The sequence below is a fragment of the Rhipicephalus sanguineus genome, chromosome 11 (genome assembly GCF_013339695.2).
Source record: "Rhipicephalus sanguineus isolate Rsan-2018 chromosome 11, BIME_Rsan_1.4, whole genome shotgun sequence".
Classification (NCBI taxonomy): domain Eukaryota; kingdom Metazoa; phylum Arthropoda; class Arachnida; order Ixodida; family Ixodidae; genus Rhipicephalus; species Rhipicephalus sanguineus.
Genome location: NC_051186.1, coordinates 62,791,306 through 62,817,164, shown reverse-complemented (window position 1 = coordinate 62,817,164; position 25,859 = coordinate 62,791,306). Strand labels below are relative to the sequence as shown.

The following is a 25,859-nucleotide window of genomic DNA, read 5'->3' as shown; positions in this document are numbered from 1 at the left end:
AAAGCACCGTGCCGAGGAAGTTTTAATAAGAGTGCATTACGAAAAAAAATGCAGCAGTGCAGAAACCGCACTCCAGCTGTTTACGCGCTGGCAACGCCAAAAAAAGAACTGTTTGTCAGAACACAGCAAAATATTTGCAAATTCATTGTAACGTTGGGAATATTAAGGAGACAAGAAATAGGAAATGAAACAATTAAGTAGTGATGTCAATAATTTTTGATGGTCTATTTTCTACGTATCGTAAGATAAGATGCACCTTACCTACAGCACGCCGATTCGCCCGTGCGTTCGGCTGCTGGCGTTCCGAATCAAGACGTCGCGCACAACTTCCAATTACCGTACACACACAACTTCTATTACACATGTCAACCAGTTGAACAGCAAGCACGGTGCGCAAGTAAGGTATGCGTCAGCGATCAGTCGAAGGACGCAATGCTGAATTTTCTCGATGTTCGATAACGTTCTCGAGTGCAGTGAACCTGAACACCGACTGCAAAGCTAGCGCAAACAGTCAAGATTCACCAAATGTCGAAGTAAATGGCATCTCGCACGATGTCACTGCACTAATGCAACTATGTTTACAGATCCGGACCTAGCGAGCACGCCCGGGTGTGACACGAAACGAGACCGATGAAGCCATGAAGAGAGTTCGCGAGCACATGGCAACATTCGCCGTACGTTTCATTAGTTACACCGCTAACCGCGCAGTCGATCCATACCTGTCGATGACTCGAAATCACTTCTAATATCCTCTTGAAGAAACACACACACATAATGCCGTTCTGCCGAACGTAACACGGCACTGAGGCTAAAAGATCGGTCACTTCTCAACACACGCTAGCAACGCGCCGGACGGTCTGGAAGGGACATGGCCGCCGCCACCCAATGTTGCCCGCGTGCAGCCTACCTTTGCGGTACTCTGATTTTCCAGTGACTCTACACGCAATGAATGCCCAGATCTTGTCAAAAGCGCGCCGTGCTTCGAACACAAGAGACCGCGCAACGCCACCACGTCTTGTTACAATCAGCGAAATATCGGAAGATGAAAATACCATGAATGACCCGCTCGCTATGTAGATTAACCGCTTTCCATGCTTTTCTGGAGCGCGTCGAGGGCGTGCCTCTTCTTCTGGGCATTGTCTGAGGATGCGAACTGTGCCCAGTTCGCATCCTCAGTCGAATGCGAACTGGGCGCAGGTGTCTTGCACCTACGCTTTCCTTCATTCGAATACGCAGCTCACAACCTATTATTTCTTTGATTATATGTTTGTTGTCTTGAACGCAAGAAAGCTTCGGTGGAATAGCGAAGCGTGACATTGTTTCAAAAAAGTTATACCGCGTGTGGCGACAGTGAGGCGTTATCTGGCATGTCCTTGGAGTGGAATAGACTGGAGTATGCCAGGTTCGCACAGGATGAACACACAAACAGCTCATACAGTCGTTTGCCTTCAGAGGTGTTGATGTACGCCATTCCTCTGAACTGGCTATGCTTCAGAAGACTACTACGCGTCGAATCTGCGCGTTTCGTTTGTTTACTAACGTAATAAAGACGTCCCTTATACAGTGTTTGTCTACATTCAACTATACACCTTGAACAGATCACGCGTTTTTCGAAGGTTGAATTCGTGCTCAACTCCGTTACAAGGAGCGATTCCAACCCAGCGCTCGGTCGTTGTAACTAACAGCGTTGACAATTTTTGCAAAGGGGATAGCAATGCGTGCTATGACAAGTGCAAAACATCAAGTACCTTAGACTACAAAAGAGCAACACAGCACCCGGAAACAGCGAAATGAAGCGGAAGTAAATGTAATGGAGACTGCGCATTGCAGTCATCGCCCTGCCGACAACATCACGTTAGAAAGACAAAAGTGCATAGCAGGCATTGGCGCTTTTTTTTTCAGCTCTTATTCCGTGCGGAATGGCAACGCAGCACGGTCGCGCCACGGGGACTCACCGCCACACCTGATGCCAAAGCCGCTACTCTTTGCGCGCATAAGAGCTGCACACGGCGGCCGACAGGCGTGGTCCGTACTTTTGACTGCGAGGCTACCGCAAATATTTTGGATCTTATATCAACCACTCATCCTGATAGCCTTACTAGCATTCTACATTCGTGAAATTAGCGATCATAAAGTGAGCCGTGCCGCCTTCTCCTTAACTACCATTTTACGCCGTCCGTAGAGGAAGGTAATCCGTGAATGTGACAAACGGCACTTATGCTGCAAGAACCGAGAAACTGCACGATTTTTACGAAACATTGAAATCGAGTTTTCATTTGCAGTCTGTAGAAAATGTCTCTTTTCAAAGACAAGCTTAATGCTCAAGTATATCCCAACAAGTATCGTTCCAGCTAACCGACATCAGCCTTGGTTTAATAAATCACTTAAAACTCTCTAGAACAAAAATATGCGATTGTTTCGATCCGCAAGAATGAAACCCATACCGGGCGCACGGGAGAAATATTATGAAGGTGAATACGCGCACTTGAATACCATCTGCAAATATCATCACAACCTTCATTGCGTAAGAAAATAACACCCAAAAATTCTGGCATATGCTCAGTCACAACGAAAGAGGTGATCACTTATCCGACTTATAGTGCGCTAAAATCGTTAAATCACCTTTTTCATCTGTTTTCACTATAGAATCCAACCCGCTTCTTCTAGATTTTTTACCTCAGCCTTGCCAGAGATGCTTGACATCTTCTTTTACGTACACGGTATCTGTTGTTTAAGCGGTAGCCTCGAATTCTGATCGTCTGCTAGCCCTCATAAAATTACTTCAACACACCAAAATAATTTCTTCTTTTTTAACTTTGCTGTTTATATTAACCTGTCGACTGAATGGAAGGTGGGAAGGGTTGTTCCAGTCTGTAAATCAGGTAATAGAGATTCACCACCCAACTGCCGCCCAATTTCCATAAAAAGCATCCGTTGCAAGCTGATGTCATATCCTCTCACATACTGGATTTTCTTGACTCAAATATTACATTTCATTCATCAAAGCATGCTTTTCGAAAAGAATTGTCGTGTGAAAAGAAATTAGTCATGTTGGTTCATGACTTACATTTAATTAAATCTCGGTGCAGAAAGTGACGTCTCGTCTTCGCCTTTGACAAGCTCGCTCACCAACGGCTACTCCTAAAACTCTCACACCTTATCCTTGATCCCAATGTTTTAAGGTGTATTATACAATTTCCGACTAACTGCTTTCAGCTTTCGCAAATAAACAGCGATGCTTCTAATCCACTTCAAGTGACATCGGGCATTCCATAAGGTTCTTTGTTAGGGCCCCTCCTTTTTTTAAATATATAATAATGATCTGCGTCTTCGTGTCTAATAATATCCGCATATTTGCGGATATTATTAGAGTTGTCTAGAGCTGTGTTGTGCATTGCACCATAACTAATGACAACGACCAAATTGTCTTTCAAACTGACACTAGTCAAAGTTGGTCTGACGACTGGCTAATGCTATTAAACTCCTCTAAGTGCCGGGCTATGTTAATAACCCGCCATCGCAATCCGCTCGTCTCCTCTTAGGTAATACATAACATGCCTGTCAAATCTGTTAAGTTTTTCAAAAACTTAGGCGTCACTATATCTAACGACCTTGACTGGTCTTCACATATTGACAGCATTATAACATCTCCAAACAAAAAGCTAGGATTCTTTAAATGTCACTTACTAAAAGCTCATCCTCACGTAGACCTGATAGCACATAAAGATTTTATCAAACCAGAAGAAGAAGGCAGAAGAAGGAACCATCAGGTTTCTCGACTTGCGGCTAAGCTTTTCAAGTTCTCATGTGTGCTGGAAATGGGAGCCGCGCGCCAGTAAGCCCTTACTTCCCTTCTCTTCCACTCACTCAAAACTTGTGAAAAGAGGGGTTGCAAGCACGTGCCTAAAGGATGCTTTGCACAAGTCTTGCCATTATTTAGTACAAGAAAGCTTTCAATCCCAACTTAGTCGACTTCAGCAGGCAGGGTATCCGGGTTATATCACTATGTCAGTGTCTAACTCTCTATTGCAGGCAGTCAAGAAGTCCCAGAAGGAGCGAGTCCAGAATGAACCGCAGAGCCAGAATGGGAATTTTTGTAGGACCGCTGCGATACCGTACTTTCACGACGTCTCCCATCGCCTGAAAAAGATTGGGGGCCGTGTCGGAGTGCAAGTAGTTTTTACGGCACCCCGCACGTTGTCGCTTTGCAACGCAAGAAAGAAAAAAGGTGACGGGAACAAGTGCTTGCACAACTAACCACAGAAACAAGTTTGTGAATTGTGTCGAAAAAGTGGTGTACGAGATCCCGCTCTCATGCGGAAAGAAATACGTAGGCCAGACGCGAAGGTGCCTTAATCAAAGACTGCGGGAGCACAACAACAATGTGCATAAGTCGGTACAAGGACACCTAGGCTTGCATTGTCGAGATTGTGGATGCCAGCCGAAGTTCTGTGAAACCAAGGTTGTCGCTAGGCGCAATAATCAGATGACTCGTGAAATCATCGAGGCGTCTGAGATTCTTCGCCTGGGGGATGACTGCGTCAGTATGGCATCTTTGGGACTAACGCAGTAGGAAATACCGTATCTGAATTTGTAATGCAGGGATATACTATAGGTGCGTGATTCATCGGCATGAGTGTTTTTCATTATTATAATATTATTTTTATATCTGTTCTTTTATAAATTTTTGTAAATATTTTCGGTTTGTTTGTAACTATGATACGAGATTGTTTAAAAGCATCATGTGTCCATCCAATAAATTCAGTTGTAAGTTTGCGCTTGTGTTCGTGTGATTCAGTCTTCGTCCTCAAAGTGGTGCGCAATAACGTAACAACCAAACTCGAATACGCTTCTTCTATCTGGTACCCGTATGAAATTTGTCTCGCCAACGCTCTTGAATCCGCTCACAATCGCGCTATACGCTATTTTACTCAGCATATTCATACATCATGCAGGGAAATGCAGCGATGGCACAGTGGGTAGAGCATCAGCTTCGTTTGCAAGAGGTCCGTGGTTCCAATCCCGGTGCCGGACAATTCCCAACCGGATTTTAAAAAAAAAATCCGCGTGATGATGGAATTGTGTAAAAAGGCCTGGGGTGCAGCCTCACTGGCGACCACAGCCAGCAATGCACTCCCTCACCAGAGCGGGATTGGCCACCCTGGTGTAGTACTTGGCCACTACCTCCCACATGAATACACCAATTAACCCTCGGCCCTCAGTCCCCAGCGGCTGCGAAGCAACTGACCAAGGCGGCGGTCAGACCAGCGACGCAGCAGAGGGTGCTAAGAATCCGGATCTTCGCCTCCTACTAAAATTTATATAGTTAATAAAAGCAAACAAACTGCTGCCGGTAAAGAATGGCCTGTCAATAATGGCATCAGCGCTAACTTAATTTTACAACTCACAACGTAAATCTGAAAAGAAAACGTCATATTGACCGAGGAGCGGGTGTAGTTTACTGGCTGTTACTGCCAAGATTATTAGCCGTTTCTCGCTTTTTCCAAAGGGCGACATGTGCAGAGGCTTTATGTCGACTCTAATCTCATTGGATAAATACGCGCGTACAAGTGATTGAAATTTGTGATGGTTTTTCGCGCAGCGTACAGCGCGGCCGTGCCAGCCCACTGATTTGACGCTGTATCATTAGCTACAACTACATAACAGCTGGGCCAAAAACTAATGCAGTGCGCGGGGAAAATATGCCACCATATTGGTTTAGTACGGCGTACGAATTGACTAGTCTGTGTTCTCGCATACGAGTCAAAGAAGTGCCGGCGAGTGCGACCGGCAGCGGTTGGTGACCGGAGGCGTTTGCTGGAAGCGCGTCGCATCGATGCTCATCGCTTCTTTTGCGGACAGCGTACACAAGAAAAAATGCTTGACTTACGTTAGCCGATGCCACAGCTGTGCTGTAAAGCCATTCGTACTCATCGGAATCGTGTATCCTGAAACCCAGAAGCGCCGATGACACGCACATGAACTCGATCGGTACGCTATGCCTAACCTTTGGTGGAAATCATGGTGGTAGAATATGATGGTGGTAGTCATACCTGATGGGGCTTATCTTGACGCAGGCCGCAGGTAAAAGTTTGTGCATTTTAGCTTTGCATGCATTTTCACTGTTACCGTAAAGTGCCGCTGAGGTAAGTGAGTGTGCAAGAATTGCCAGAGTTGCATTTAGCGTGGAGGTATCAAGCGACGGCTGTTTTTGGTCTACCCGCTGGAAGGGGCCATTGCGCAGCCAGAGCTTACTTACTTCTCGACAAACGCGCGGCGACGTAACACAGTTAGTAGTTACTGTTGCTGTTCACACCGACACCTCTAGACTTGCAAACGTCACAATACAGGAACACATCATGGATGTAAACCTAAGTACGTGCGTAAATTGTAAAGGTTACGGCTGCTGTGCACCACAAAACTTGAGGCGGTTGTTGACGCCGCATGAATAAAAAAAAGCGTGCTAGAAAGCGTAATGATCGGCATGGGCTTCTTTGAACTGTAAACATATTTTTCTGCACATTCAACAGGAAAACATTAGAAATGGGGGGGGGGGGATTTCACATAATGTCACGTGCACTACCATCGTGCCACCATCATCCACCATCATCCAGCTTGTTCAACAAGCCATCCACCAAAACATTTTTTTCATCGCCACCATCAGCCAGCATTTTCCACTTAACACCAAAAGAAGCTTGCCACCACCACCACCGTCTGCCACCATTTTTTCCACTCTCGCCTCACCAGCCATTATGACCACCACAGCTTCCACCACATCCACTATTCTTTCCACCTTGTCCACTATTGTTTCCACCATGTCCACCAAGATTTCCAGCATCCACCAACCCACGATTTTCAATAGGGAAGATGAAGGTGGTACAGGCCTACGCGCCTACATCGAGCCATGATGATCAACTGGTTGAACGCTTCTAGGAAGACGTAGAATCAGCAATGAGTAAGGTAAAGACACAGTATACTGTACTGATGGGCGACTTTAATGCAAAGGTAGGCAAGAAGCAGGCTGGAGATCATGCAGTTGGGGAATATGGCATCGGCTCTAGAAATGCCAGAGGGGAGTTACTAGTAGAGTTCGCAGAACGCAATAATTAACGGATCTTGAATACCTTCTACAGAAAACGGACTACTCGTAAGTGGACGTGGAGGAGTCCTAATGGCGAAACTAAAAATGAAATAGACTTCATAATGTGCGACCACCCGGGCATTGTACAGGATGTGGAAGTAGTTAACAAGATCCGATGCAGTGACCATAGAATGGTAAGATCTAGAATTCAAATAGACGTCAGGAAGGAACGGCAGAAACTGATACGCAAGAAGCCGATTAATGAACCAGCTCCGCGAGGGAAAGTACAGGAATTCAGAGTTTCACTTCAGAATAGGTACGCGGCTTTAACCGAGCAAACCGACCTTAGCGTTGACGCAATGAATTATAATCTGACTAGTATCATTAAGGAGTGTGCAGTGGAAGTCGGGGGTACAGTCGTTAGACGGGACACTGGTAAGCTATGCCAAGAGACGAAAAACCTCATAGAGAAACGTCAAGCCATGAAAGCCTCAAATACAACAGACAAAATAGAGCTGGCGGAGCTTTCGAAGTTAATCAATAGGCGTAAAGTAGCCGACATAAGAAAGTATAATATGGAGAGAATTGAGCATGCTCTAAAGAACAGAAGAAGCCTCAAAGCTACGAAGACAAAATGTGCATAGACAAAAGTCAGATGTATGCATTAAGGGACAAGGAAGGGAAGGTCACAACCAATATGGATAGAATAGTTGAGGTAGCGGAAGAGTTCTACAGAGATCTGTACAGCAGCCGAGACAGTCAGGATGATAACGTAAGAAGCAGTAGTATCCCAGAGGAATCTGACATCCCAGCAGTACTGACAGGAGAAGTAAAGAAAGCCCTAAAGGGAATGCAAAGAGGCAAAGCCGCTGGTGAGGATCAGGTAACATCAGACCTGTTGAAAGACGGTGGAGATATTATGTTAGAAAAACTGGCCACCCTGTATACGAAGTGTCTTTCGACGGGGAGGATACAAGAATCTTGGAAGAATGCCAACATCATCTTGATCCATAAGAAAGGGGGCGTCAAGAACCTGAAAAAGTACAGGCCCATCCGCTTACTGTCCGTTGTCTACAAGCTATTTACAAAAGTAATGGCTAACAGAATTAATACGATATTAGAGTTCAATCAACCAAGGGACCAGGCAGGATTTCGTACAGGCGTCTCAACAATAGACCATATTCATACTATCAATCAGGGGATAGAGAAATGCGCGGAATACAACCAACCCCTATACATAACCTTCATAGATTACGAGAAGGCATTTGATTCGGTGGAGACATCAGCAGTAATGAAGGCACTGCGGAATCAGGGCATCGACGAAGCCTATATAAACATAATGGAAGAAATCTACAGCGTATCCACAGCCACTATATTCCTCCATAAAGAAAGCGACAGAATCCCAATAAAGAAGGGGGTACGGAAGGGAGACACGATCTCTCCAATGCTATTCACCGTGTGTTTACAGGAGGTTTTCAGGGCCCTAGATTGGGAAGAATTAGGGATAAGAGTTGATGGAGAGTATCTCAGTAACCTACTATTCGCGGATGACATAGCATTGATGAATAACGCGGGAGTCGAATTACAGCTCAAAGTAGAAGAGCAGGTCTGAAAATTAATATGCATAAAACTAAAGTAATGTGGAACAATCTTGGCAGAGAACAGCGCTTTGCGATAGGTGGCATGCACTGGAAGTTGTAAAGGAGTACGCCTACTTAGGACAGGTACTAACCGCGGAGCCGAACCATGAGAGTGAAATAACTAGAAGAATAAGGGTGGGATGGGGCTCATTTGGCAAGCATTATCAAATCATGAATGGTAGTCTACCAGTATCTCTCATGAGGAAGGTATATAGCAGCTGCATCTTACCGGTACTTACCTACGGAGCAGAAACCTGGAGACTTACAAAGAGGGTTCAACTTAAATTGAGGACGACGCAGCGAGCGATGGAAAGGAAAATGATAGGTGTAACCTTAAGAGACAGGAAGAGAGCAGAGTGGGTCAGGGAACAGACGGGGGTTAAGGATATCATAGTTGAAATCAAGAAGAAGAAATGGATATGGGCCGGGCACGTAGCACGTCGGCAGGATAACCGGTGGTCATTAAGGGTAACTGACTTGATTCCAAGAGATGGTAAAGGCGTGAGGCGGAGACAGAAAATTAGGTGGGTAGATGAGATTAAGAAGTTTGTAGGTATAACGTGGCTGCAGAAAGCACAGCACCGGGTTGATTGGCGGAACATGGGAGAGGCCTTTGCCCTGCAGTGCGCGTAGACAGGCTGATGATGATGATGATTATTCATACATCAGCGTATGACGATGAAAAGCGGCCTCCCATTTACTATCTTTTTCGTATAGACGTCGCATTTCCAACTTATTCCACATAATTTCTTACAGTCCCTTCGCACTCGCACCTCACCGACAGCACGAGTGTCACACTGCACAGCGCATTGCCACAAAGTGCGCACTGTCACACTTTCGTCTTCACTTTTCCCTTGTGTAGACTGGAACGGCCTTCCTGACGCTGCGATCATCTCCTGCTCATGTACCTTCACGTCTGCGTTTTTTTTCACCTTAACAATATTTTATCTATTGTAATTCCACTCGCCCTATTGCAAAACACAGCGCCACTGGGTACCAGCGTCCAGTGCCATGACTGATTATGGGCCCAGCGTCGCGCTGGATACTGGGCCGCTGGAGCGATGTTTTACTGGGAGGCGCTAGGTACTCAAGCGCAAAACGGCTCTACAGCGTTAAAACGGTGATGCCCACGTGCCCCACATAAATATATTAGTAAAGAAAGTCATATAGAAAGGATTAGTGCAATAAAAAAAGAAGAAAATGAGCTATTTGAAAAAAAAGAAAAAAATTTTTACCACGAGGATTCGAACTCGGCACCTTTCAATTTCCAAGCGAGTACTCTACCACTGCGCCACGCTTAAACATGTACGTACTTTCGTAAAAGGGCTAGTCAATACAGTAAGACAGCGTTTCCTTTCATATTTTGATGTCGCGTATTCACGGAAGACGCGATCTTCCTTTCAAAATCAAGCTTGCTTCTTTATTAGACACACAAAGGGTTGGTGGCAACGAATGAAATGCCCAAAATGGGAAGAGTCTAAGTTTCTTTAAGAATTCCCGTCTTAACTCCGAAAAATATCAAATGGACCGAGGAGCAGGGTACAGTTTGACGGCTGCTCCTGCCGATTTTTAATAGCCGTTTCTCGCCCTTGCTAATGATCAACATGTACAGAAGCTTTACGATGACTCGTTCGATAAACACGCGCCTACATGAATTCATACGGAGTAGTTTTCTCGCGCGAGCGACATTATTACTGCGGAGCGGGCGTGCCTGTATTCTGATTTGCAGTTCTATCGACCACTACAACTATAAAACCGCTCAGCAAAAACAAATGCAATTTGTTGAAAAAAGATGCCGGTGTGTTAGTTCACTAACGCGTACCAGTTGACACGTATGTGTTCTGACGTATGAGTCAGAGAAGTACCCGCGAGTGCGGCCGGCTGCTTTCGGTGAGCCTGCGTTCGTTGCTGAAAGCGCGTCGCATCGATGGTCATCGCACCTTGTGCGGACACCGTACACAAGACAAAATGGTTATTTTCAGTTAACGGATGTCCAGACTATACTTTACAGTAATTCTTACACGTTGGAATTGCGTGTGCTTAAACCAAGAAGCGCTGGTGGCATGTAGACGGACTCGGCCGGTACGCTAGGCCTAACGCTCGCTGGGAGCCGCACTGGGTAGGACCGATCTCGGCGCAGATGAGTTGCGATGGTTGAAGTTTCTGCATTTTGGCCTCGGATCCTTTTTTACTGTTACCTAACGTATAGTTGAAGTAAGAGGAAGTGCAAGAATGGCCGGAGATGCGTTTCCGGTGTGGCGATATCGAACGACGGCTGTTTTTCTGGCCTCCGTTGGGAGGGGTCGCGAAGCCAGAGCTCATTTACTTCTCGCCAACTGCACGGCGATGTAACGATTTGCTCTGTGTGTTCAGACCGACGCCTCGAGACTTATAAACGTTACAATATGAAGTCATTACCGCAACACATCACGGATGCAAAACTGATGTATATGCGCGGCATGCACGAAATGTGTATTCATTGCTGCTACGTGCTCCGCAAACATTAACGACGTTATTGGCACTGCATGAATAAAAAAAAAGCGTGCTAGAGAGCAAAATGATCAGCGTTGGCTGCTCTTGGTTATTAACATATTTTTCTCCACATCCGACAGGGAAACATTAAAAGTGAACGTGATTTCACTTATCACGTATATCATGAAAGCAGTGCGCATCTCATCGTCTTTCTCTGCCGCTAGAATTTGTGACACATGTTTGGGACCCGTTAGGATAGCATCTGGTGGTACCATCGAATCAAACATTCGATATTGAATGATACCAAAGCATTCCGCCGCGCACAATACTGAAAGCAGCGCGCGGCACTGGCAGAAACAGTACAGGCTCCAGTATGTGCCAGCACACGCCAGTGAGAATTCGAGCTTCTCCAGCGCTTCCCAGTGAGCGCCAGCGTCACAGCGGCAAAGCCAGTGCCGATACCAGTGCGACCCAGCTCTTTCCCTGTGCGTTCACTGGAGTCCCAGTGAATCCGAGCGTATACCAGTGTTCCCAGTGCGACCCAGTGCCAAAAAAACGTACTGATATCACGCTGGGGGTACTGGAACGACGCTAGTTTTTGCAATAGGGAATACCCCTGTTTGAGGCCTTAATGATTGAAGAACGAAGGAATCCACAAAGCAAAATACTTAAAAAAACCTCATTACCGTTCTTAAAGAAGTGGCCATGTGTTTGAAATAAGGCAACTGCGTACTAGGACGGACCTATTCGCAAAACCCTTTTTGTTAGAACCATTAAAGAGTGGAACAAGCTGTATCAAGTGCAAGTATGTTGTACAAATGGAGATTTGATTGTGTCAATGCAGTAACCCCCCTGCGGTAGCGCCTTCGGGAACCGCAGGCTAGTCTCGGAATAAAGGAAGAACTCGCGTATTCTAAGAGCCTCCCTGGGAATTATTAAGACGGCAGCAGTAGCTGTTTGTGCCATCACATCGCGCGGCGGTAAACATAGATGAGACCGCCTGGACTTCTTTTATCACGTCGAAGAAACGTCTCGAGAACGATATAGAGCGTTCCTGAAAAGTACGGACGAGAGAAAGGCTTGTTTTCTCTTTTCCCCGGTCGAAAGCGCCCGTGCGCTCGTTCAGTGGTGAATGAGGCGACGGCACATGACTGTCTCTCATGATCTCGGCTCAGCTCCTATTCGCTTTCTTATTGTGCGAGAGGTTCCGGCATCAGTGAAGTGACCATAGGATATAAGCTAGAAAATACCGAGAACCCCTGAACTTTTGGGTGCATTCGCTACTCCGGTGGCTTGGCTTCGAAATGAACCCATTAATTGCCATTATTAGTGAGCCGCCATGCAGCAGCCCAGAATGCTCTGACGGAGCCTTTGGTGACACATCCCGGTGGTGGTCACTGCTGCTATAACGTCGCAGAGCGTTCCTTCGAGTCGTGAAAGTTCGTGTAGCAGAAATAAGTGGAAGAAGTGAAGTAAATATGGGAGCGGAAAGTAACTGTTTAGAGGGGCAAATATTTGTGCAATACGAATCAAAATTACCGCACGGCTGAGACACCCACCTACCGCCACATTACCTAATCAATTTCCATCTTCTGCAATCTCAAAATTTTACTCTGCGCTGGATAGCATAAAAATTGGTCTGCATTTACTAGCACAATAAAAGCTCGCAATGCCTCAGTGGCAGCAAGAACCTGGTGGCGGAGAGCAGGGAGTGTGCTTCAACGCAATTTCATGTAGCCACTAAGTCCAGCATGCAGTGCGTTTAGCCAAAGTGAAAAAGAATTTTGACGAGAATGAACCATTGTGTTTCTTTATTGCACGAATATCCAGAACAGCTCTGGACACAAAGCACCGGCGCTCGCAAGGACCAAACTTGGTTGTCAGCGCTGCTGGCTTTCGCAGTCCCTCTTGCATGTGCCATGTGTAAAACCCACGGCTCCCGCGTGACTCACTCTGGGATGTTGCGCGAATGAACCGCCACGAGGCTTTCTTTGTCACAAAACGTCCAAGCTGTATTCGTGCCATCGCAGCAGAATCGTCAGAGATGTTCGCAGTTTTTGTAGAGCATTCGCATTTAAGAAAAAAACGCCATCCGGATTAAAACAAACTACGTAGGGGTTCAGCTTGATCGCCACTGTAATTCTTTTTACACTGTTCAATTTTACCGTCACGTAAGCCAGGTGATGACGCGACTTCCCTCGCGGTGCAGCTGAAATGCACTAAATCACCGATATTCTAAACCGCATTCCGTACGCATATCGCACGCGCTAAAAAGCAGATAAACTATCTTAAAATTAGTTATCCTGCAGAAAAAAATTCTCCGTTGCACAAAGCACTTTGTTTGCCCAGATAATGCACTCGGTGGAACGACAAACAAATGAAAGATTAGACTAGTCGAACCTATTTTGTCGACCGCCCATCAGTCATCACCCGCTTTTGTTAATTTCCTTAATTATTTTTTACAAGCTAACTTTAGCAGTGAGAAAATATGACCGCCTCGGCGCAAAGTTTTTCTGTGAAGGTGTATTACTCTCATAGCACCTTTATAGAAACTGTAGTGTTTTCATACATTTACGTGCCATTTGAAATACCCGCCACGGTGGTCTAGTGGTTATGGCGCTCGACGGCTGACCCTAAGGTCGCGGGATCGAATCCCGGCCGCGGCGGCCGCATTTTCGATGCAGGCGAAAATGCTTGAGGCCCGTGTACTTAGATTTAGGTGCACGTTAAGAAACCCGAGGAGGTAGAAATTTCCCAAGTCCTCCGCTACGGCGTCCCTCATAATCCTATGGCGGTTTCGGACGTTAAATTCTAACAATTATTATTAGTAGTGCTATTCGAATCAACTCAATTTTTTACGTACACATACGCATGCAGACTATATGAACCTCAGTGCTGTGCGAGAGTGCCTGCAGATAATAAGTACCCCAGCAAGAGATCACGTAAAATGTATTCAGCTATATATACCCGAATTTTTTTAGGAGTCTAGCAACACATTTTTCATCGAGGCAGACGCCTAAGAGCGCGAAAATACTGGACACTGCGAAGAGGCTGGTCCAGCCTTGAGGAAAGCTCTTTCTTGGCGATCTTTTTTAAAACAATTTTCTGTGTAAACGTGTGGTGATTTTAATAATAAACCTTAATTATATCCCAATGATCACCGTATGCGCCATCATTGGAGGCAAACTAGGCCAAACTTGTTCCGCAGAGAAGTGTCGCTGTATATCTACTTGTTGTGCACAATCCTTGTTTAAGACGCTCAAGAGATCTCAACGCCGAGAATAATGTTTTACAGAGCTACAGTGTAAGGATAAGCATCTTTACATTTACCCAGAATTAAAAGTGGCACTGCGAAGCTTCTGTGGCACCTGGGATGTGCCGTATTCGGATTGGCATCGTTCATGACGACACCACGAACACGCCTGTCGCTTGCAGTGCCTTACAGTGGCTAATTTTCTAGATAAACAGCCTGTAATGGGCTATTTCTTCATAGAATCCTACGGAAAAAAAAAGTTTTATATAACTTAAAAAGTAGCGACAGGCGACGAGCTCAGCGTTCACCCTGCGACAGTTCGTCGTCTGTTTCTTCCTTTCGCCATTTGCGCTGCAGGCGCTTGAACTTTTCTTCTAAGAAGTTACACGGGTGAATGAGATCCGTTAATAAAGGTTTTCTTTTACAGTTTTATATGTTGCAGCCTTATCCACGTTCTAAACCGAGCTTCGCCAACTCCAGCCAACAGAAGCCTCGCAGACACATATACTGTCATTTCCGTGACGGCACAGCTACCCTTATGAAGCTCAAGTTCGCATATAGGGTGGCGCCAGCTTTCCTTCTCGGTATTAGTGTGAGAAACCCGAAGGATGAAAGAATAGGCAACGGCAGAGCGCCGCTGACGGATGACTACGTACTTCTGCAGCCGTCCACGCTGACGCCAACTCGAATTGGGAGGTCGTTGTGTAATGACTTGAGGTATTGGCCGTCTCGCAGGTCGTGGCTGTAGTAGACGCCGTCCACGATGTGATAGGCGAGGAACTCTGCAAATAAAGCATTTCTTACATGCCCAGCTCCCTCGTTCTTTGCTCATGGCACTACCGTCATTATGGCAATACGCTGCTTGTGCTGTCGCCTTGTTCTGGCAGCAGGGTTACCGCAGTCAAGCCTCTACTGGGCTGACTTTGCACTTTGCGAATGCACTTTGCGAATGCTCAGAGAGCAAAGACGCAATTACTCGGCACAACAAAAGGGAACCAGCATTTCGACAATACTTGTTTGTTGTTCAATACCGGTGCTTGTTAATACTGAACTGCTTAATGGAACCAACAACGCACTTTAACGGTTTAACGGACCAATCAAAATCTCATCCTCGGAAGTGTTTCCAACCGCAGCACTTACTTCTAAAAGCGCCTAGAAATTTTGTAAATAGATTTTTTTCGATTTAGTCACTCTCTTAATTCAATGTAAGAAAAATTAGCCGAAATGCTAGTTCTATCCGTTTATCAGCCCCGAAAATTCTTACTTACTCCGTCATAGCGGAGTGAAGACGGCATATGTCGTCATTGTGCTCCCGTTGATAAGAGTCGGAGCATGTAAACGGCGTGGCCGTATACTCACCTCGGAGTTTCCCGTCACGTGGGCACTCTCCATAGCACTTTTGGTAGCCACAAGCGTGCGTGTGTGTGTGCGTAAGCGCGTTTGTTTAGCGTGTGACACTCCAGTGCACCGAGCTGTTACAACAGCCGATTAGTGTTTTGTGTGAACTTGTAGAGTTATTTGAACGGCTTGACCGCGCTGTACAGAGGCAAGTTCAACTCGCGCCAGCGTCCGTCCGCGAACACATCGAACTGGCTCTACCGTGTCAACGTGCCGATTACGAATCACTACGAAGAATACTTTCAGTGGTAGCAAAAGTAAGCTGCTTCTCGGAGTGTCGACAACTTGGAAGGACAATGCTTGGCTACATCGTCGGCCTCAAGCAAAAGATACGCTGGCGAAACAAAGAATATGTGTCACAGAAAATAACAGCTGAGTTTAAATTCTCTTTCGCGCCATTCGACCACCGCTGTCAAACGCCTGGCGCGAAGGCGAGCACCGATACGAGGGCGACCGAGCCACGGTGAAGCCGTCGATGCACTGCGAGCAGCAGGGGCAGTGACTGCGAGCCGTCTCGCTCGTTGTAAGCGCATCACTCCGTGTAGCCTATACACCGCGGATAGCGGACACCTATTTTTTATTTGTGTGTAAAGTAACCACAACGAAAGCTGCATAGCTGCTTGCATTTTGCGATCGCCAGCGGTCGCCTATCGTATAGCCATGCTCCTGAGAGAAGCCCAGCGACGCCGTCGGCAAGAACCCAGTAGCGGCGCGTCGCCGCTGTTCGTTGCCGGTGTTGCTGAATGTTTGCCGCTGAAATGTGTGTGCGCGCCACTCGTGGTTTGTGTATGATTAGGCGCCTTTTACGGACTGGTGCACAGTATGTAACCCAGGTTTGATCCATACGACAGAGTGCCAGCTGATAATTCGAATTCGCTAATTAAAAAGGGCGTTGAATATTAGGTGGGTGTGTATTAACAGATCGGTGTGCTTCAGGGCTATCTATAAGGGCACAGTAAATTTACTCTGTGAATGGTTCAATAAGGTTAAGAGCTGGGCTAGTTGGTGACTGATCATTATACATATATTGTGAACTAGCGCACTTTGGAGGGGACAAAGGGGACAAGAAGGCAGTAGCGAGTGTCGTGTCCTTCTTGTCCCCTTTGTCTACGTCCAAACTGCGCTACTTCACAATATAGATACACTGTGAATGGTTACTGCTCCATTACGAAGAACGCAAGTGTCCCATTGGCGCTACATGGCGGCTCAAGATGTGGTGCCTATATATACGCTATCACAAACGAGCGCTTAAACCGCCTTCGAAAGCCCCGTCAAATCACGGCGCCAAGAGAGCCCGCGCCGCAAGATGGCAACAACGTTCGCCTCTCCAAAGCGCGCCCCCTCCGGAGAAGGTGGCCGCCGAGACAGCATAGCTCCCGCGCAAGATCTGGAGAGATCTAGGCATCAGCGCGGCTGCCGCCGACACATCCGGGAACATTCTCATGCGTTCCCAAGCCTGCGTGGTACTTTCAGCTAATGAGACACGTTGAAGATTCTCGGACCCGGGCGCACCGAGACGGGACGAGAGGGTAGTTCGGTCGGCCAGAGAAGATGTGTTGTGCTATGATGCAGTGCAGTCAGTGAGTCAGAATAGGGAGAAGTGCTGAGAGGTGACGCCGTGCGGTCAGCGTGTTTTGAAGAGATGCCTCCAAGAAGTAATGCCGAGAAGGAACCGACTGCCGAACCACTGGTCGGCGCTCCAGTCACCGTGAGCACATCCGCGAGCGTGGTTCCTGGAGTTGGCAGCAGGACTGGACATGCCGGTGAACATTCTTCGGAGCCGGAGGTTGTATTTGAGCGCAAATAATTATTTATTCCTCATTCCTGTTAAACTCGAGTTGTATTCCAATTTAATGGGGTCATGAGCCACCCCTCGGGCTTGGCGTAAAAAAAAACCCTGGAATGAGTCGGACTCTTCACAGGAATATATAGCCGAAAGAATTTTTCGAAAAGGTAAAGTAGCACCGGCGATATAGCGATCGCTACATTTACCAGACGCATTCCCTCTCAACTCGTTTCATTCCGGAGGAGAGGGCAGCACCGTTCGAGGTACCCCGCCCAGTGCATTACGTCACCTCGCATCATTGTTGTGTGGTTTCCTTTCCGCGTAACTTGGCGGTGTTGACGGCTGCTGCTGGCAAATAATAGTTTCGGTCGGCTACTTCTCGCTGTGCGGCACATTCTGGCGCGGTGTATCGCCTATAGGGTCTAAGCGCTGACGCGATCTATTTGCATTTATGCTGTCCTTACTTTGCTTATGTCGCATTGATACTGTGGTTACTTCGTTTCGTGACACCAAATCGAAATTAAACTAAAATGAAAAGCCGGCAAGGCCTCAATGTGACCGATTGGTACGACATGTGCACTCAATATACACTTTTAGATAACGACCTGGCCAAGGCGGTCTGCCTCAACGCACGGAAAAAATCCCGTGCGGAGAAAACACGACGCAAAAGAAAAAAAAGGAAGAAAACGCAATTCTTTTTAAGCGTTTAAGCGGCCGCTGTGAACGGGAGGAAACGAGATAAAATGCCATTCGACCTTCGGACGGCTGCAGCCCGCCTGCTCGTCGGCAAGAGCGAGGAAATCAGACAGTCAGACGCGTTGGAATACAAGAAAGATCGGAGAACGCGTCGCGTCGTATGCGCGCGCGAAAGAAAAAAAAAGCAAAAAAATTACACCATCTCCCGCTAAAGGGGACCATGAGGCGATGCGAAGCCGGAGCACTTGCACGGTGGCTTTCCGTTGGCGTTCGTTGGGCATGCTACCGACCTCACGTCGCGGAACGCGAAGAGGAACACTAGGCGCGTCGTGTCTTCCCTCTAGCCTGGCCGTTAATTTTCACAGGGCGAGCGGGGAACGCGGTCGACAGGCGCGCGAGAGTGGGGCAGCGTAGGAGAGGAGAGAGCTCATCGCGGCATTGCGCAGGAGAGAATTTCGGCATGTCGAGCCTGCATTTCAGAGGAGTCAACCGAAGCTAGCGCTGGACTGAACGCGCGCAGCGCTCTACCCGCTTTATATTCACACATGAAGGAGAGGAGACTAGATCAGGAAGAGAGTAGCGCAGAAGCACAAGTTGTTGGGCTGGTCGATTCATGTTCATTCAGAAGCCACGTTTGTGGTTATTTAGCGCAAAGAAACAACAAGGGAAGGGTTAAGGGGAGCGCAAAGTTTCGACTGTTTATTCCAAATTTACTGCAGTGCTATATATATGCAATGACATGCCCGGAAAGCAAGGCATACATCGAACAGATAACGTTTTGTGTAATCCAATACATAGGTATAGACATGCGCAAAAGGGCAGGCTCATAACGATCGGATAACATCTTTATCACAACCTGCGATGCAAGAACGTGCTCTCTACCTGCGAAAGGAACAAGGAAGCCTCACTAATGCATAATAAACCTCGTGCTTTTATATGAAAAGCTTCCAACAGTTCTCGAGCAGTGGTGTCCCATGCTTCTCCCCAGAATCTGAATATATAGCACTGCAGAAAATTTGGAACAAACAGTCGAAAGTTTGCACTTCCCTTAACCCTTCCCTTGTTGCTTCTTTGCGCGAAATAGCCACAACCAGAGTAGCCACAACCAGAGTAGCGCATGTTCTTGCAGAAGCGAGAACGCAGGAGAAGCGCAAGCAGGTGCTGGTAGAGAAGTGGAGAGAGTAACGCGCAGCTATTGGAGAGAGGGAAGGAGGAGAGTTGCGCATGCGTACTGTAAGTGCGGACGCCAACGCCAACGCCGCAGGACATACCCCCGAGCTAGAGATGCTTCGCATCTAAAAGAAAGAAACGCGAGAAGAGAGTCGTTTTAGGCTGGCCCAGCAGCGTGCGGGATGCCCAAGCAAAGCCGTAATCCCATAACGTTTGGTAATATACACAGCGGCAGGCTCACTTGAGTCGCTGTTTCATTGTCACACAATATCGCACCCTCAGTAAGACATATTACACTGTCGTCAAACCATGCATTTCCCTTCCAGCAGCGAGAGCAGGCACAAAATGCGCACACGTGGCCGACACAGTTCGGCAGTTCAGATCGGCAGTTCAGATCACACTTCGGCTTCTGAAGTACCATCGCCAAGGAATTTGATCTGAATGTTTTATTTTTAGTTCGAAACAAAGTTGGAGGGGCATGTGCTGCAGTGGACAGGAAGATAACAGGAAGGTCGGTAGGGAAGGTGTGCTCAGTGAATCACTGTGAACGCTTTGTCTCTTATGCTTGCTGTGTTGTTTACAGCATTCCCGTCTCTTGTGGAAAGAAATATATCGGCGCATGCCTCAACGAAAGGTTGCGTCAGCATAATAGCAACTGAAAGGGTACCCCATCTTCACATCTGCCTTCACATTGCTATACATGTGGTTGTAATCGAGGTTTTGAAAAAACTGGGCAGCTACGCACCAGTGGCCTGAAGACTGAGCACAGCTGGTGGCTTTCCCCTCCTCGTTTCCCTCCTCAACGTCACTTCCCTTTCCCGCCCCTTGCTATACACGACTATCGTATGCTTCCGCTTTGCACAGCTGCGCTGAGAGGTGGCCGGCCCTGGCTGGAACTGAGGCAGCTTCGCTGTTCAAAAACGGAATGTCATCTTCAGACACGTGGATAAAAACGCCCGCTAAATCTACGAGGCATTTCACATTAGCAAGGGTCATGATTCTTGCATCCATCAGCCTAATAGATTGTGAAATCACCCTTCTCGAACAATTTCGCACATAATGGCGGCGTTCATTGTGTTAATTCAGAAGTGTTAATTTATTCAGAAGTGTTAATTAACACTTCTTTCCTTCATTCATAGCGAGGGTCTCGTTCTGGCAGACTTGATGCTTTCAGGTGGTATGCGAGGGATTATTGGTCAGCTGCCAGCTCGTAATAAGTTCACGTGCTACGTGACGCCAACAAGGCAGAAAAAGAGTGTGCCACACTCGCCGTCATGGCTACTGGCGGCGCTGACTGACGCTCCCACGTTTAAATGCACACATATACCTTATAAAGTGGACGGGGGGATGGCCGCCGCGGTAGCTCAGTTGGTAGAGCATCGGACGCGTTATTCGAAGGTCGCAGGTTCGGTCCCTGCCCGCGGCAAGCTATCTTTTCGTCCACTTTTCTTTCTTCACAATTACCTTACATTTATTACTAAAAACATCCCCTATACCTTCCTTGGCGTTATTGTCTGTTAGTTCCCATTAATATGGGTCTATTGTAAGTTACACAAGGGAAATCACGCTACACTATGGAAAATCACAGCATCCCACACGGTTCTCGTTTTCGCCGAATGGGGCACAACAGGCAACCTTACAGGAAGAGTAAAGAATGCTGGTGTACTAGAGGAAGCACTACGAGGCACCATTCTCAATGGTGCCACGCGTAAAACATGCAAGCACCTTTGAGGGCAGTGATGTTTTTCTGGTATAGCTTGAGTTCCTCCGGCGGTACTTTCGAAAGGGCGTCGTTGCTGGGCAGGAACAGCGTGCGCTGGCCGCCTGCACAGTGAGCGACAGTCAGCGACGGTGAGCGTTCAAAAGGGAGAGGCGGCTTACGTCGAAGCAGTTCGGAAACACCCGTGCCCGTGACGAGCGTGAGAAAGCCGTCGTACTTTGCGCAGTCAGACAGCGTAGTCAGCACATCCCGATCAGCGGCAGGTGCCAACGGCCCACTAAGCACGTGCACGACGCCGCCGCGCGGGCCGCTGGCGTCCGCCACTACCACCCGCTGCCCGTTCGCCGTCACCACCTGGCAAACAATAAGTCGAAAGCAAGAACATCACACTCAGAATCATTATAAACGCAACATCGACCATTCATATCATTCGGTTTGCACAATCTGGGCGACTTTTTTCTAGCGTTACTACCTTGCCTGTTAAATACTTCGTACATTTCAAATATAATAGTGAAGACATGGCGTACAATCCTTCTAAATCACTCGTAGTTCACATAGCAACACATTCGGCTTGCTAAGTGTGATGAAATGAAGGATGGTAATTTTAACTTCCGTGTCAGTTGTCGCTCGCCTCCTCATGTGAGATATTTCTTCGCTGAGGTATTCGTATTCAGCAAAGCGTTCTTCGATCAGCAGGAAGGAGCTCCGAGCTACTCGTTCGCTTTATTTATGCAACATCAGTAATGAGAAAGCCAATGTCTCATGGCAGGAGGATGCAAACTTGGCACCGTAGGCGCCGAAGCCGTGGCGGAATTGGAGGTCACACTTTCAGTGCCGAAGAAATAGCGCAGCCTGATAGACCGGGTACGAAAGACGGCCATAGCCAGCGGCTGCCTTGAATAAGGCTCCTAGGGCGCACACTTAGGATGCTCAGGATAAAAGTTCTCTCTTTCTCTCAGTTAGCACAACATAGATACTTCACACATAGCAATGGCAACTATCAAGACATTGACAAGCTCAACTCTCTACTGCAGTAACCAGTGAATAAATGATCCTAATTCCAAACATTAGATGCACTTCGAAAACGCCCATAGTGCGCACACAGCACATTCCACCTAAAACCTGGGGCAACCTTTGGCATATGCACGTGCGCGTTACGAGAACCCAATCAGCCCTTTCTTTGTTCTCTTAACAAACTAGCTCAGATGATATTTTAAGAATCAAATCGTTTAAATAATTAACCAACTTTTAAAGTATTCCTCTTCATTGAATGTTCTTAAGCGAGTTGTAGAGCCTGGCAATTATTATCTGAAAAACTTGTTACGGTTTTAATTTTCCTGGCTGCAGAGAATTTGCGCGAGGTACGAAGGATCATCTTTATGAGCATCCCGTTTGAAAGCAGTAGTAGTCACCTCGTTACAACCACTCTATCTCACCCTATTTTAACACGAAAGTGATTTATGCAGGGGTACACCAAGACTTCAGTGACGTATTTCCGTCACGGAAATGACGTCGAAAAAATGTGCACGATCAGATGGCAAAGAAAAAAAGTTACGTCAACGGGCATCGAACCCACGACCGCTCGGTCCGCCACAACAGATGCCGGGCGCACTATCCACTGCGCTACGGTCACAGACTCCAGGGGCTTTACAAACGCGCCTTTTATATCTACCACTTTCCCGGTCGGCGGGGTGGTGCTGCCCTCTGGGAGCGGAAAAGTAAAGTAATTCATCATTATGTGGCTTCCGCGATTAGTACCTGCAACGCGTTACACGTTCGTCCCATTCGGCGCGTTTTCAATAGAAATGCAATTTTGTCAATGTCTTAACACACCGGGAGGTGGCGACCTTAACGCAAGCGTCGTGAAAGCGTCGGCCTCGCTCATAGCGTCGCGCTAATCAAACCAAAAATAGCTATGCGACGCGCGCCTGCCTCACCTGGCTTTCCCCGCCTATACGCGCTCGCCCCAAAAAAAATTGTGGCCGGGCTATCGGGGCGGCACGACGCGCTTTGCGTTTCCCTCTAGTGCGGCCGTGGTGTTCAATCACATTTTAACATGCCGCAGGATAGTGACGACGTTCTGCATCCAATATGCGACGCTCTTCTGGCTATCACAACTCGTTCTCTGATTACGTTTTCACCGCTAACTACTACAGCTACCACGAGGGTTTGTTTCATCATTGGACATGGACGTTAGTCGTCGGCATGGAGATGTACCACCAAACATCAAAGTGGTGCATCCACGTTAAACGGTGCTATAGCTGCCAGCCATCAATATAAATTGTACAAACTCTCCTATATCAATGTACAGTAAGGATTCAGTTACTTCTATAAGGGCATGTTTTACTTTCGTGTTATTCCGATTCCTATGACGGAGGGATCAACCATGTTTTTTATTCATACAAGCGTCTGTTTTTGTAATATCTTGTAAGATACCACTTTAACGCTTCCTCTACAGCATCCCTCATCCCTGCATTTCTGCCACCAGTACATTAAACGTCCCTTGGATGAAGCGCTGACCAGGGAGTTAATGGTTCCATCGAATTCTGAAACCTCTGAAAAATGTACGCCTTTCGCTGGTCTTGTTGAGCGACATATGATTACGATAGTTTCCAGATTTTTATAGCAGAATCATCCTGCTGTGAATATGTATACTTCCGTTCACCACCAGCAGCGAGCTCAATGAAGCTTGAAATTTTTTGCGGCATTCGTAAATCAGCTTGGTCTTTCTTATTTTTATCCTCTCTATACAATTAGCCACTCGTGTTTCTCCTCTCACGAGTACTCCTCTATCTACGGATTAATTTGCTCCACTGCGTGTCCACGCTTTTTAGGCATCAACAACTGTTTCGGTCCCTTCACCGCGCTTTTCCGTGAGCCCCGAATGCCAATCGGGCCACTCACGACAAAACCACCGATTTCGAGCACGCAACTGCATTCATGGACGTTAGCGCTGTAAGCCCTACTACTTTACAACCTAATATTTTCTGTAACGCCAATGAGTTTTTGTTTCATTATTGCTGCATTGCTTTTTTATTTTATCCTCACATTAACTTGCTGAACACTTGCGTAGATTTTCAGACGAAAATGCTTTATGCCAGGTTCTACCAAGCATTGGCTCACGTCCTCTCGGATACTGGACGGACGTCAGTAAAGAAGGGACGCAGCTGGGTCAAAAGGAGCCAACGATTACTGTACTCCCCAATGACAAAATGAGCAGTGGCAGACGAAGACCAGTTGCGTCGTTTATTCTTACACGGGGGAAGCGCGTTGGGCGCGTGCAGTTACCGTGCTCCAAAATGACGCATTCGAGTGCATCTGGCTCGACACCTTCAGGACATGACTTAATGGCGATGTTAAGCGACAGTTTTCGAGTACACGACCATGTCGCCATCTGACGAGAGTTACATCGCTTCCGGTGTCATGTTTAACGCGCCTTAAGAGCACGACCCCATTCACAGACCAGCCACTACATTTCTATATCGGCCATGACGAGCTCAAGAATATTCACCTGCGGCAGGAATATTTATTAACCTTTTTGATGGTATCGTACCACAGGAACTGTTTAAACCTTCCTCTTAAACCTACCCTAAACGGACACTTAGACTGTGTGAACCGTTTGCACCATAAGTTGAGACCCCACACCCGTACGTATACGTACGAATTTAGCGAGCGGATGTGGCCGAATCGCGGCAATTCTGCAACGCATCAGTTCAGCCGACGCATCCTTTTATATCCATGGCTCGGCAACGTCCAAACTGCTCCAACGAGCAACGTTCCGCGCAGGGCGCCTTAAAAGAATGAAAGGGGTGAAAGGGCGAGGAAGGCACAAGTACACGACTGAAGAAGGTCATCTGAACAGAAGCCATACCAGGCGCGAGCTCCCACGCCCCACCTGCTGGATCACCCTCCGGAAGCCACTTTTGGCTGTTAATACTTTCCTGTATGCGCCTACGCCCATCGATAGCCCGCTATCGATTGTTTTCAACTTAAAACGTTCCCGCGTTAGAAGCGCTTATGGACAGCTAACGTTATCCGTCGTATAAAACAGGCCCTATTTTTCTAGTTTCACTGTGTCATTTACTTTTTCCGCCGCAGGGAGAGCTTTGAACTGCCTTTTAAGTCGAGAGGGCCGAGCGCTCGTCGTTTCAAACTTAGCGTCGACATCGCGCGCACCGGCCTCTCGGAAACGGCAAATTTCGGCGGATTCCGGTAAGTCTGATTCATAATTTTTACGATGGCAGCAGCGAAGACTCGGAAGATGATTTTGAATCATCAGAAATATAGGCGAATCTACCGGGTGGCAGAGGGGACGCTAGCCCCACCCCCCCTATTTTCGACAGTTGTCACTGTCGGCTGCACGCCGGGAAGCCATCAACCGAGGCGAAGTTTTACTTCTGCACAGCAATCGCTTAATTATATAATGAAATTTGTCCTGCGCTTCTGCTGTGGAGATTCCGTGTCTCACGAGCACGCACTGTAGGTGCAAGCCGCCTGTGCGCCGCTTTCGCGTTTTGCGCTACAGCATTGCAGAGAAGGCTACCGCTGAGAAGGGGCTCTACAACGTAAGAGCACTCTGTCATTATTTTATTCTGTTCTGACTGGCCTGACATTTACATAAACGACAACGCAAATACGGGCAG

At 47.2% G+C, this 25,859-nt stretch overlaps 1 protein-coding gene across 1 annotated transcript; it reads right to left on the bottom strand.

Annotated features, from left to right (window-relative positions):
• Positions 1-8,663: 8,663 nt before the first annotated feature.
• LOC119375083 (transforming growth factor-beta-induced protein ig-h3) lies at positions 8,664-25,177 on the bottom strand. Its single transcript, XM_037645279.1, has 5 exons — positions 25,088-25,177; positions 21,378-21,570; positions 21,222-21,320; positions 15,103-15,228; positions 8,664-8,689 (listed from the first exon to the last, which is right to left on the bottom strand). Exons 1-5 carry the CDS (start codon positions 25,175-25,177, stop codon positions 8,664-8,666), a joined length of 534 nt encoding a protein of 177 aa, XP_037501207.1.
• Positions 25,178-25,859: the final 682 nt, after the last annotated feature.